This window comes from Mercurialis annua, linkage group LG5 (genome assembly GCF_937616625.2).
Source record: "Mercurialis annua linkage group LG5, ddMerAnnu1.2, whole genome shotgun sequence".
In the NCBI taxonomy this organism is placed as follows: domain Eukaryota; kingdom Viridiplantae; phylum Streptophyta; class Magnoliopsida; order Malpighiales; family Euphorbiaceae; genus Mercurialis; species Mercurialis annua.
In genome coordinates this window covers 25,081,741-25,093,746 of record NC_065574.1, presented here as the reverse complement: position 1 = coordinate 25,093,746, position 12,006 = coordinate 25,081,741, and the positions used below count along the sequence as shown (strand labels likewise).

The 12,006-nt window shown below is 35.5% G+C and overlaps 1 protein-coding gene across 1 annotated transcript; it reads right to left on the bottom strand.

The window, feature by feature from the left end:
- Positions 1-1,034: 1,034 nt before the first annotated feature.
- LOC126681757 (uncharacterized) lies at positions 1,035-2,923 on the bottom strand. The gene is made up of 3 exons (XM_050377306.1): positions 2,545-2,923; positions 2,043-2,462; positions 1,035-1,972 (listed from the first exon to the last, which is right to left on the bottom strand). Exons 1-3 carry the CDS (start codon positions 2,921-2,923, stop codon positions 1,035-1,037), a joined length of 1,737 nt encoding a protein of 578 aa, XP_050233263.1.
- Positions 2,924-12,006: the final 9,083 nt, after the last annotated feature.

Here is a 12,006-nt window from a genome sequence, read left to right as displayed (position 1 = left end):
TGCGATGGCAGTGGCAGCGGCATATACAAGCCTACATTAGTTGCCGCCCCTTTCGAAACTTGGCAAACACGGCACCTTTGGACGTACTTCTCCACCTCTTTGCGAATTGTTGGCCAAAAGTAAGATGATTGAAACAGATGCAAGGTCATGTCACGTCCAACATGCCCCTCTCCATGTAGCTCTCTAATAATATGCATCCGCAGGCTGCTCTCAGGAATGCACAGTTGATTCCCCTTGAACAGAAAACCGTCATGCAGCAAAAACTCAGTTTGCTCACCTGCTTGCACTTTCCTCATAACAACAGAAAAATAAGGGTCAGTCTCAAGAAAATCAGTAATCGAGTCTAAACCGGGTACCTCAACAAGTAATGAAACCAGAAAGTTGTTGCGACGACTCAATGCATCTGCCACCCAATTTGTGACCCCGGCTTTATGCTTGACCACAAAAGTAAATCGATGCAGATAAGCCACCAAAGTAGCATGACGTGGTGACACTTTATCTTGACGATGTAAATGCTTCAACGCCTCGTGGTCAGTGTACAGAACAAACTCCTTGTAGTACAAGTAATGCCGCCAATGCTTTACTGCTTGCACTACCGCATAAAATTCCACATCATATGTACTGTAATTCAGCTTCGCTCCATTCAGTTTCTCACTGAAATATGCCACTGGTCGACTATTTTGACTCAAAACTGTCCCAATCCCCAATTTCGAAGCGTCACTATGCAGCTCAAAAGGTTGTGAAAAATCTGGCAGAACTAGAATAGGAGCAGTCGTCAACCGCATCTTGATCTGCTGAAATCCTGCCTCGGCCGCCTCTGTCCAATCAAACTTCACACCTTTCATACAGTCAGTCACAGGAGCCATAATACTACTGAAATGAGGAATGAACCGCCTATAGAAAGAAGCCAGCCCATGAAACTTCCGAACTTATGTAATGGTACTCGGATGAGGCCAATTCTTAACTACCTTAATTTTCGAATCATCAACTTGCGGCCCCTCCTCAGACACAATGTTTCCCATAAACAACACTTTTCAAGTCAGAAAAGCGCACTTCTTTCTGGAAGCAAATAGACTGTCCCTGCGAAGCACACACAAAACCTCTCGCAAGTGCTGAAGGTACACTTCAACATTAGCACTATAGATCAAAATATAATCGAAATACACAACAACAAATTTACCGATAAAAGGTCTAAGTTCTTGGTTCATCACACGCATAAACGTACTCAACGTGTTTGATAACCCAAACGGCATCACCAACCACTCATACAGCCCCTCACGGGTTTTGAAGGCCGTTTTCCACTCGTCCCCAACTCTGATGCGAATCTGATGATATCCGCTCTTTAAATCCAGTTTGGTAAAAACCGTCGCCCCGCTAATCTGATCAAGTAAATCATCGAGCTGTGGAATAGGAAAACGGTACCTCACTGTGATTTTATTAATTGCTCGACTGTCCACGCACATAGGAAAAGTCCCATCCTTCTTAGGTGTTAGAAGGGTTGATACTGCACATGGGCTCATACTCTCACACACATGCCCCTTAGCAACCAAATCCTCCACTTGCCTCCGCAACTCCTCAAGCTCTGTAGGACTTATCCTGTAATGAGGTCTGTTAGGCAAGGCTACCCCTGGCTCCAAATTAATGTGATGGTGAATATCACGCAACTGTGGTAAAGCGGACGATAGATCATCTGGAAACACATCTGCGAACTCAGCCAATAGTGGTGTGACTGATGCTGGTACCGGAGGTTCCTCAACTTTTTCTTTCCCAATCAACACATACACAGTTTCTGTAGTCTGCATCTCCTCCTCAAATTTCGCCAAAGATAGCAAATTAGTGTTACTCTCTACAGGCTTCGTTGCATCCACACCACGACTAGGCTGTAACACAATTTTAACACTTTCGAGCACAAAACTATAAGTGTTATTTCGGCCATCCTGCATAACTTTACGATTGAATTGCAAAGTTTGCCCTAGCAATAAATGACACACATCCATGGTGACAACATCACACCAAACAGCATCCCTATATCGTGCACCAACAGGAAAAAAGCACTAGAGCACGAAACGATACACTAACCTCGCCACCTTTCTTTAGCCACGCTAATTTGTATAGTTTGGGGTGTTTCTCGGTCTGAATGCCCAATTTCTGGACTGTCTCTGTCGAGATGATATTCTCACAACTGCCCGCATCAATGAAAAAACGGCACACCTTCCCCAAAATAGTGCAAGTGGACTGAAAAATATTGCTCCGCATCCAATTCTCATCTGCTGCCTTGGGTGTTAAGCAATCCCGCCGCAGGACCAGCGCAACCCCCGTATCACCAGAGGCCACCTCCTCCTCAAGTCCCTCGCCACTGCCATAAACTGGGTCAACCATCACCTCGAATTCCTCATCGACAAAATCATCAGTATCCACAAAAAAATGTCTTCTTTGCAGCGGTCTTTCGACAGTCTGCCTGCCTATGACCCATCTCACCACAACCAAAGCAACAAATATTACTACTACCAGCAGGTCTAGGAAACTGATTAAAATTTTTCGTACCTCTACTGACGGTACCACTTGCTGCTTTGTTCTCCACTCCACTACTGCCACTGCCAGAGGCACCTGCTGTCGCAGAATTGCTAAAACTGCTTGTGCACCTTCTCTGCTTCTCAATCTGCAGCACCTTTTGATGAGCGGCTGAAAGCGACACCGGATCAAACAGATTGACCGTGTCTTGAATTGATACCCGTAACCCACCAATATACCTCGTAACCAACTGAACTTCAGTCTCTTGTATCTCATTTCGAGCAATCAATTGGAAACATTTTGTGGTATAATCATCCACAGATTTGCTTCCCTGCCTCAAATTTTGCAATTTTTGATACATTAATCGCTGAAAATTATAAGGCAGAAACGCAGTTTTCAAGTGCTTCTTCATCTTTTCCCACGTGTTGATCTTGGGTTTTCCCAGTCGGCTGCGCGTCAATTTCAACTGCTGTCACCACGCCGTTGTCCAATCACAAAATCTGGTTGCCACTAAGGGTACACGTCTGCCAGCTGGTACATCCTTGAATTCCAAAATCTCCTCTACCGTGGCTAGCCAATCAAGGAATTCTTCAGATTTCAGCCCCCCATAAAATTCAAGAATTTCAGTCCATATCCCGCTCTCCCAACGTCGTCGATCATCATCAACGCGCCCTCTCTGCCGTCGCTGTGGAGCCTCCTCATAATACTCTTCATCTTCCTTATCGCCAAAACGCAGGAAATTCTGCTCGTGGCAAGTGTTGGTCTCCGTTAGGTGGTTGGTTAGCCCTGTTTTGGTTAGCCAACAACGCACCCATCTGTTCCGTCATCTGTTCCATCATTCGATCCATCCGTTCTTCCATTCATTGGTCAATTTCATCGAGTCGCTGTTGGACATGACGAATATGGTCGCGTTCGTATACCTCTTCCACACGTTGATTTCTCCTTGCCGGCAAGATTCAATCCAGAAACGAACTTAGCTTTGATACCAACTGATGTAGCGGAAGTCACAATAAAGAATAAGATAACTTTAAAAGTTGTTGATTATAAAATAATGCCAGCAATTAACTTCTAAAACCTATTGATTTAATTAAAGAATACTAGGCAATAGTCATCAAAAGTCGTTGATTCAATTGAATACCGATATTTAAAAAAATAATCAAATTGTCTCAAAACATTTAAAATTTCCATTGAACAACACATAAGGTTGTTTAAATACTAAGACAAAATAAAAACCCTAAATTAGGTGTAAAACGAAATAAACTAAAAAGTCTTAAAGACTGCTGAAATCACAAAAACGCCATTTTGAAGGCCCAAATGATGGAATTCGGCCTAAAAGCGACGTAGCCCATGGGCTAAGCCCATGGTTATTGATCGCTGGCCCGTTTCCAATAAAGTTAGACTCCGGAACCGCCCAAATCTCACACATTTCAGGTTCGGCAGAATCTACATCACTTTGCGTTCCCTTTTCTCCATGAACTCAAAATCCGTCTCCGCAACCGCATCAAAAGGTGAAACTTTTGGATTTGTTTTGTAACGTTTGGCTTAAATTGCAAAAAATGTGAAACATTTGGATTTGCTTCGTAACGTTTCTAAACGTTTGGATTAAATCGCTAAAAAGGCAAAAAGTTTGGATTTGTTTCGTAACGTTTATAAACATTTGGCTTAAATTGCTAAAAAGGTGAAATATTTAGATTTGTTTTGTATAGTTTTAAACGTTTAGATTGGTTTCGTAACGTTTAAAACGTTTGGCTCAAATCGCTAGAAAGGGGAAACGTTTGGATTTGTTTCGTAACATTTGTAAAGGTTTGACCTAAATCGCAAACAATGTTAAACGTGTGGATTTTTTTTGTAATGTTTGCAAACATTTGGTTTGAATCGCTAAAAAGATGAATCCTTTGGATTTGTTTCGTAACGTTTGTAAATTTTTGGCCTAAATCGCTAAAAATGTGAAACGTTTGGATTTGTTTCGAAACGCTTTAAACGTTTGACTTAAATCGCTAAAAAGGTGAAACGTTAGGATTTGTTTCAAAATGTTTGAAACGTTTAGGTTAAATTGCTAAAAATGTGAAACATTAGAATTTGTTTCGTAACGCTTTTAACATTTGGTTTAAATCGCTAAAAATATTAAATGTTAGGATTTGTTTCGTAACGTTTCAAACGTTTGCATTGGTTTTGTAATGTTATAAATGTTTGGCTTAAATCGCTAAAAGGATGAAACATTTGGATTTGTATCGTAACGTTTGTACATGTGTTGCTTATATCGTTAAAATGGTGAAACATTTGGATTTGTTTCGTAACGTTTTACACGTCTGGATTTGTTTCATAACGTATTAAATTTTTGGCTTAAAGCGCTAAAAATGTGATACGTATGGACTTGTTTCATAACGTTTGTAAACATTTGGCTTAAATAGCTAAAAAGGTGAAATATTTGGATTTGTTTCGTAATATTTGTAAATGACGACTTAAATCGCTAAAAAGGTAAAACGTTTGGATTCGTTCCGTAACCTTCGTAAACGTTTGGCTTCAATCGCTAAGAAGGTGAAACGTTTGGATATGTTTCTTAACGATTTAAACGTTTGGATTGGTTTCGTATCGTTTTCAACATTTAACTTAAATCGCTAAAAAGGTGAGACGTTTGGATTGGTTTCATAACGTTAGTAAACTTTTGGCCTAAATAGCTAATAAGGTGAAACGTGTGGATTTGTTTCATAACGTTTTAAACGTTTGGATTTGTTTTGCAACGTTTTAATAGTTTTGCTCAAATCTCTAATAAGGTGAAACGATTGGATTAGTTTCGTGATGTTTTAAACGTTTGGCTTAAATCGCCAAAAAGGTGAAACGTTTGGATTTGCTTCGTAAGGTTTGGTTTAAATCGCTAAAAAGGTGAAACTTTTGCATTTGCTTCGTAACGTTTGTAAACTTTTGGCCTAAATCGTTAAAAATGTGAAATATTTGGATTTGTTTCGCAACATTTGTAAACGTTTGGGTTAAATAGCTAAAAAGGTGAAACGTTTTGATTAGTTTTGTAACGTTTGGCATAAATCGCTAAAAAGGTGAAACGTTTGGATTTGTTTCGTAATGTTTGTAAACTTTTAGCCTAAATCGCTAAAAGGTGAAACATTTGGATTTGTTTCGTAACATTTTTAACGTGTGGACTGGTTTCACAATTAAACGTTCCGCTTAAATCGCTAAAAATGCGAAACGTTTGGATTGGTTTCGTAACGTTTTAAATGTTTGGCTTAAATCGCTAAAAAGGGTGGAACATTTGGATTCGTTACGTAACATTTGGTTTAAATAACTAAAAAGGTGAAACGGTTGGATTTGTTTTGTAACGTTTGTAAGCGTTTGGGTTAAATCGCTAAAAAGGTGAAACGTTTGGATTAATTTTATAACGTTTGGCGAAAATCGCGAAAAAGGATAAACATTTAGATTTGTTTAGTAACGTTTGAAAACTTTTGGCCTAAATCGCTAAAAAGGTGGAACGTTTGGATTTGTTTCGTAACGTTTTAAACGTTTGGATTTGTTTCGTAACGTTTTAAACGTTTGGATTGGGTTCTCAATGTTTTAAACGTGTGGTTTATATCGCTAAAAAGATGAAACATTTGGATTGGTTTCGTATCGTTTTAAACGTTCGGCTTAAATCGTTAAAAAGGTGAAACGTTTGGTTTTGTTTCGTAACGTTTATAAAAGTTTGGCTTAAATAGCGTTAAATGTGAAACTTTTGGATTTTTTTGTAACGTTTTAAACGTTTGGATTTCGTAATGGTTTAAACGTTTTGATTTAATCACAAAAATGGTGAAATGTTTGGATTTGTTTCGTGACGTTTTTAAACATTTGGCTTAAATCGCTATAAAGGGGAAACGTTTGGATTTGTTTCATAATGTTTGTAAACCTTTGCTTAAATTGCTAAAAAGGTGAAATGTTTGGATTTGCTTCGTAACGTTTGTAAATATTTTGGCTTAAATCGCTAAAAAGGTGAAACATTTGGATTGGTTTCGTAACGTTTTAAACGTTTGGCTTAGATCGCCAAAAAGGTGAAACGTTTGGATTTGTTTTGTAACGTTTGGTTTAAATTGCTAAAATGGTGAAACTTTTGGATTTGCTTCGTAACGTTTGTAAACTTTTGGCCTAAATCGTTAAAAAGGTCAAACATTTTAATTTGTTTCGTAACGTTTGTAAACGTTTGGGTCAAATCGCTAAAAATGAAACATTTTGATTAGTTTTGTAACGTTTGGCTTAAATGGCTAAAAAGTTGAAACGTTTGGATTTGTTTCGTAACGTTTGTAAACTTTTATCCTAAATCGCTAAAAAGGTGAAACGTTTGCATTTGTTTCGTAACATTTTAAATGTTTGGATTGGTTTCGCAACATTTTAAATGTTTCGCTTAAATTGCTAAAAAGGCAAAACGTTTGGATTGGTTTCGTAACGTTTTAAACGTTTGGCTTAAATCTCTAAAAAGGGTGAAACATTTGAATTTGCTACGTAACATTTGGTTTAAATCACTAAAAAGGTGAAATGTTTGGATTTGGTTTATAACATTTGTATGCGTTTGGGTTAAATCACTAAAAAGGTGAAACGTTGGGATTAATTTTATAATGTTTGGCTTATATCGCTAAAAAGGATAAACATTTAGATTTGTTTCGTAACGTTTGTAAACTTTTGGCCTAAATCGCTAAAAAGGTGGAACGTTTGGATTTGTTTCGTAACGTTTTAAACGTTTGGATTGGTTTCTCAATGTTTTAAACATTTGGCTTATATCGCTGAACAGGTGAAACGTTTGGATTGCTTTCGTATCGTTTTAAACGTTCGGCTTAAATAGCTAAAAAGGTGAAACGTTTGGTTTTGTTTCTTTGTAAAAGTTTGTCTTAAATAGCTTTAAATGTGAAACTTTTGGATTTGTTTTGTAACTATTTAAACGTTTGGATTGGTTTCGTAAGGGTTTAAACGTTTAGATTTAATCACAAAAATGGTGAAATATTTGGATTTGTTTCGTGACGTTTTTAAACATTTGGCTTAAATCGCCATAAAGGGAAAACGTTTGGATTTGTTTCATAATGTTTGTAAACCTTTGCTTAAATTGCTAAAAAGGTGAAACGTTTGGATTTGTTTCGTAACGTTTGTAAACATTTTGGCTTTAATCGCTAAAAAGGTGAAACGTTGTGATTTTTTTCGTAACTTTTGTTAATGTTTGGCTTAAATCACTAATAAGGTGAAACGTTTGGATTTGGTTCCTAACGTTTAAAACCTTTGGGTTGGTTTCGTAATGTTTTAAACTTTTGGCTTAAATCTCTAAAAAGGTGAAACATTTGGATTTGTTTCGTAACGATTTAAACCTTTGGGTTGATTTCGTAACGTCTTAAACGTTTGGATTAAATTGCTAAAAAGGTGAAACGTTTAGATTTGTTTCGTAACGTTTATATACGTTTGGCTTAAATCGCTAAAAAGGTGAAACATTTGGATTTGTTTCGTAACGTTTTAAACGTTTGAATTAAATCGCTAAAAAGGTGAAATGTTTGGATTTGTTTTGTAATGTTTGGATTTAATCGCTAAAAATGAGAAACATTTGGATTTGTTTCGTAACGTTTCTAAATGTTTGGCTTAAATCGCTAAAAAGACAAAAAGTTTGGATTTGTTTCTTAACGTTTGTAAACGTTTGGCTTAAATTGTTAAAAAGTAGAAACGTTTGGATTTTTTGTATAGGTTTAAACGTTTAGATTGGTTTCGTAACGTTTTAAACGTTTGGCTAAACTCGCTAAAACGGGGAAACGTTTGGATTTGTTTCGTAAAGTTTGTAAACGTTTGGCTTCAATCGCAAAAAAATGGTAAACGTGTGGATTTGTTTTGTAAAGTTTGTAAGCATTTGGTTTAATTCTCTAAAAAGGTGAAACCTTTGGATTTATTTCGTAACGTTTGTAAACTTTTGGCCTAAATCGCTAAAAAGGTGAAACGTTAGGATTTGTTTCGTAACGTTTTAAACGTTTAGCTTAAATTGCTATAAAGGTGAAACATTAAGATTTTTTTTCGTAACGTTTTTAACATTTGGTTTAAATCTCGAAAAACATTAAACGTTAGGATTTGTTTCGTAATGTTTCAAACGTTTGAATAACGTTTGGATTGGTTTTGTAACGTTTCAAACGTTTAGCTTAAATCGCTAAAAAGATGAAACATTTGGATTTTTAACGAACGTTTGTAAACGTTTTGCTTATAACGCTAAAATGGTGAAACGTTTGGATTTGTTTCGTAACGTTTTACACGTCTCAATTGGTTTCATAACCTATTAAATGTTTGGCTTATATCGCTAAAAAGGTGAAACGTATGAATTTGTTTCTTAACGTTTGTAATTTTTTGTCTTAAATCTCTAAAAAGGTAAAACGTTTGGATTTGTTTCATAACGTTCGTAAACGTTTGGCGTAAATCTCTAAAAAGGTGAAATGTTTGGATTTGTTTCGTAACGATTTCAACGTTTGGATTGGTTTCGTATCGTTTTAAACGTTTAACTTAAATCGCTAAGAAGGTGAAACGTTTGGATTGGTTTCGTAACGTTTTAAACGTTTGGCTTAAATCGCCAAAAAGGTGAAACGTTTGGATTTGTTTCGTAACGTTTAGTTTATATCGCTAAAAAGGTGAAATGTTTGGATTTGTTTCATAACTTTTGTAAACGTTTGGCCTAAATCGTTAAAAAGGTGAAACGTTTGGATTTGTTTCATAACGTTTGAAAACGTTTGGGTTATATCGCTAAAAAGGTGAAACATTTTGATTAGTTTTTTAACGTTTGACTTAAATTGCTAAAAAAGTGAAACGTTTGGATTTGTTTCGTAACGTTTGTAAACTTTTGGCCTATATCACTAAAAAGGTAGAACGTTTGGATTTATTTCGTAACGTTTTAAACGTTTGGATTGGTTTTGCAACGTTTTAAACGTTTCGCTTAAATTGCTAAAAAGGCGAAACGTTTGGATTGGTTTCATAACGTTTTAAACGTTAGGCTTAGATTGCTAAAAAGGGTGAAATATTTGGATTTGTTATGTAACATTTGGTTTAAATCACTAAAAAGGTGAAACCTTTCGATTTGTTTTGTAACGTTTGTAAGCATTTGGGTTAAATCGCTAAAAAGGTGAAACGTTTGAATTTGTTTCGTAACGTTTGTAAACTTTTGTCTTAAATTGCTAAAAAGGTGGAACGTTTGGATTTGTTTCGCAAGGTTTTAAACATTTGAATTGGTTTCTCAATGTTTTAAACGTTTGACTTATATCTCAAAAAAGGTGCAACGTTTGGATTGATTTCGTAACGTTTTAAACATTTGGCTTAAATCACTGTAAAGGGGAAATGTTTGGATGTGTTTCGTGACGTTTTTAAACATTTGGCTTAAATCGCTATAAAGGGGAAACGTTTGGATTTGTTTTGTAATGTTTGTAAACATTTTGGCTTAAATAGCTAAAAAGGTGAAACGTTTTGACTTTTTTTCGTAACATTTGGCTTAAATTGCTAAAAAGGTGAAACGTTTGGATTTGTTTCGTAACGTTATAAACCTTTGGATTGGCTTCGTAACGTTTTAAAAGTTTGGCTTAAATCGCTAAAAAGGTAGAACAATTGGATTTATTTCGTAATGATTTGAACCTTTTGGTTGGTTTCGTAACGTTTTAAACATTTCGCATAAATCGCTAAAAAGGTGAAATATTTGGATTTGTTTTGTAACGTTTGGCTTAAATCGCTAATAAAGAGAAACGTTTGGATTTGTTTCGTAATATTTCTATTCGTTTGGCTTAAATCGCTAAATAGGTGAAACCTTTGGATTTGTTTCGTAACGTTTGTAAACTTTTGGCCTAAATCGCTAAAAAGGTGAAACGTTTGGATTTGTTTAGTAACATTTGTATTTATTTCGCGACGTTTTAAATGTTTGGCTTAAATCGCTAAAAAGGAGAAACATTTGGATTTGTTTCGTAACGTTTTAATTATTTGACTTAAGTCGCTAAAAAGGTGAGACGTTAAGATTTGTTTCGTAACGTTTTAAAACTTTGGCTCAAATTGCTAAAAAGGTGAAACATTAGGATTAGTTTCGTAATGTTTTTAACATTTAGTTTTAATCGCTAAAAACGTGAAACGTTGGGATTTGTTTCGTAAGGATTCAAACGTTTGGATTGGTTTTGTAACGTTTCAAATGTTTGGCTAAAATCGCTCAAAAGATGAAACATTTGGATTTGTATTATAACGTTTGTAAACGTTTTGCTTATGTCGCTAAAATGGTGAAACGTTTGGATTTGTTACGTAAGGTTTTACATGTTTGGATTGGTTTCATAACGTATTAAACGTTTGACTTAAAGCGCTAAAAAAGTGAAACATATGGATCTTTTTCATAACGTTTGTAAACATTTGGCTTAAATCGCTAAAAAGGGAAAATATTTGGATTTGTTTCGTAATATTTGTAAACTACGGCCTAAATAGCTAAAAAGGTAAAATGTTTGGGTTTATTTTGTAACGTTCGTAAACGTTTGGCTTAAATCGCTAAAAAGGTGAAACGTTTGGATTTATTTTGTAACGATTTAAACGTTTGGATTGTTTTCGTATCGTTTTAAATGTTTAACTTAAATCACTAAAAAGGTGAAATGTTTGGATTTGTTTCTTAACGTAGTAAACTTTCGGCCAAAATAGCTAAAAATGTGAAACATGTAGATTTGTTTTATAACGTTTGTATTTGTTTCGCAACGTTGTAATAGTTTGGCTTAAATTGCAAAAAAGGTGAAACGTTTGGATTGGTTTCGTAACATTTTAAACGTTTGGCTTAAATCGCCAAAACGGTGAAACGTATGGATTTGTTTCGTAACGTTTAGTTTAAATTGCTAAAAAGGTGAAATGTTTGGATTTGTTTCATAATGTTTGTAAACTTTTGGCCTAAATCGTTAAAAAGGTGAAACGTTTGGATTTGTTTCGTAACGTTTGTAAACATTTGGGTAAAATCGCTAAAAAGGTGTAATGTTTTGATTATTTTTGTAATGTTTGGCTTAAATCGCCAAAAAAGTGAAACGTTTGGATTTGTTTCCTAACGTTTGTAAACATTTGGCCTAAATCACTAAAAAGGTGGAATGTTTGGATTTTGTTCGTAACAATTTAAACGTTTGGATTGGTTTTGCAACGTTTTAAACGTTTCGCTTAAATTGCTAAAATGGCAAAATGTTTGGATTGGTTTCTTTACGTTTTAAACGTTAGGCTTAGATCGCTAAAAAGGGTGAAATATTTGGATTTTTTATTTAACATTTGGTTTAAATAACTAAAAAGGTGAAACCTTTGGATTTGTTTTGTAACGTTTGTAAGCGTTTGGGTTATATCGCTAAAAAGGGGAAACGTTTGGATTACTTTTATAACATTTGGCTTATATCGCTAAAAAGGTGCAACGTTTGGATTGATATCGTAACGTTTTAAACGTTCGGCTTAAATCGCTAAAAAGGTGAAATGTTTGGTTTTGTTTCGTAACGTTTGTAAAAGTTTGGCTTAAATAGCTTT

Bases quoted from the DNA above. Each gene is read 5' to 3' on its own strand.
- LOC126681757 (XM_050377306.1), bottom strand. From the start codon at position 2,923: ATGAAGAAGCACTTGAAAACTGCGTTTCTGCCTTATAATTTTCAGCGA. The intron at 2,463-2,544 runs GTACGAAAAATT...GATGGGTCATAG, and splicing joins AAGTGGTACCGTCAGTAGAG to GCAGGCAGACTGTCGAAAGA. The intron at 1,973-2,042 runs GTTGGTGCACGA...ATTTATTGCTAG, and splicing joins TGCTCTAGTGCTTTTTTCCT to GGCAAACTTTGCAATTCAAT.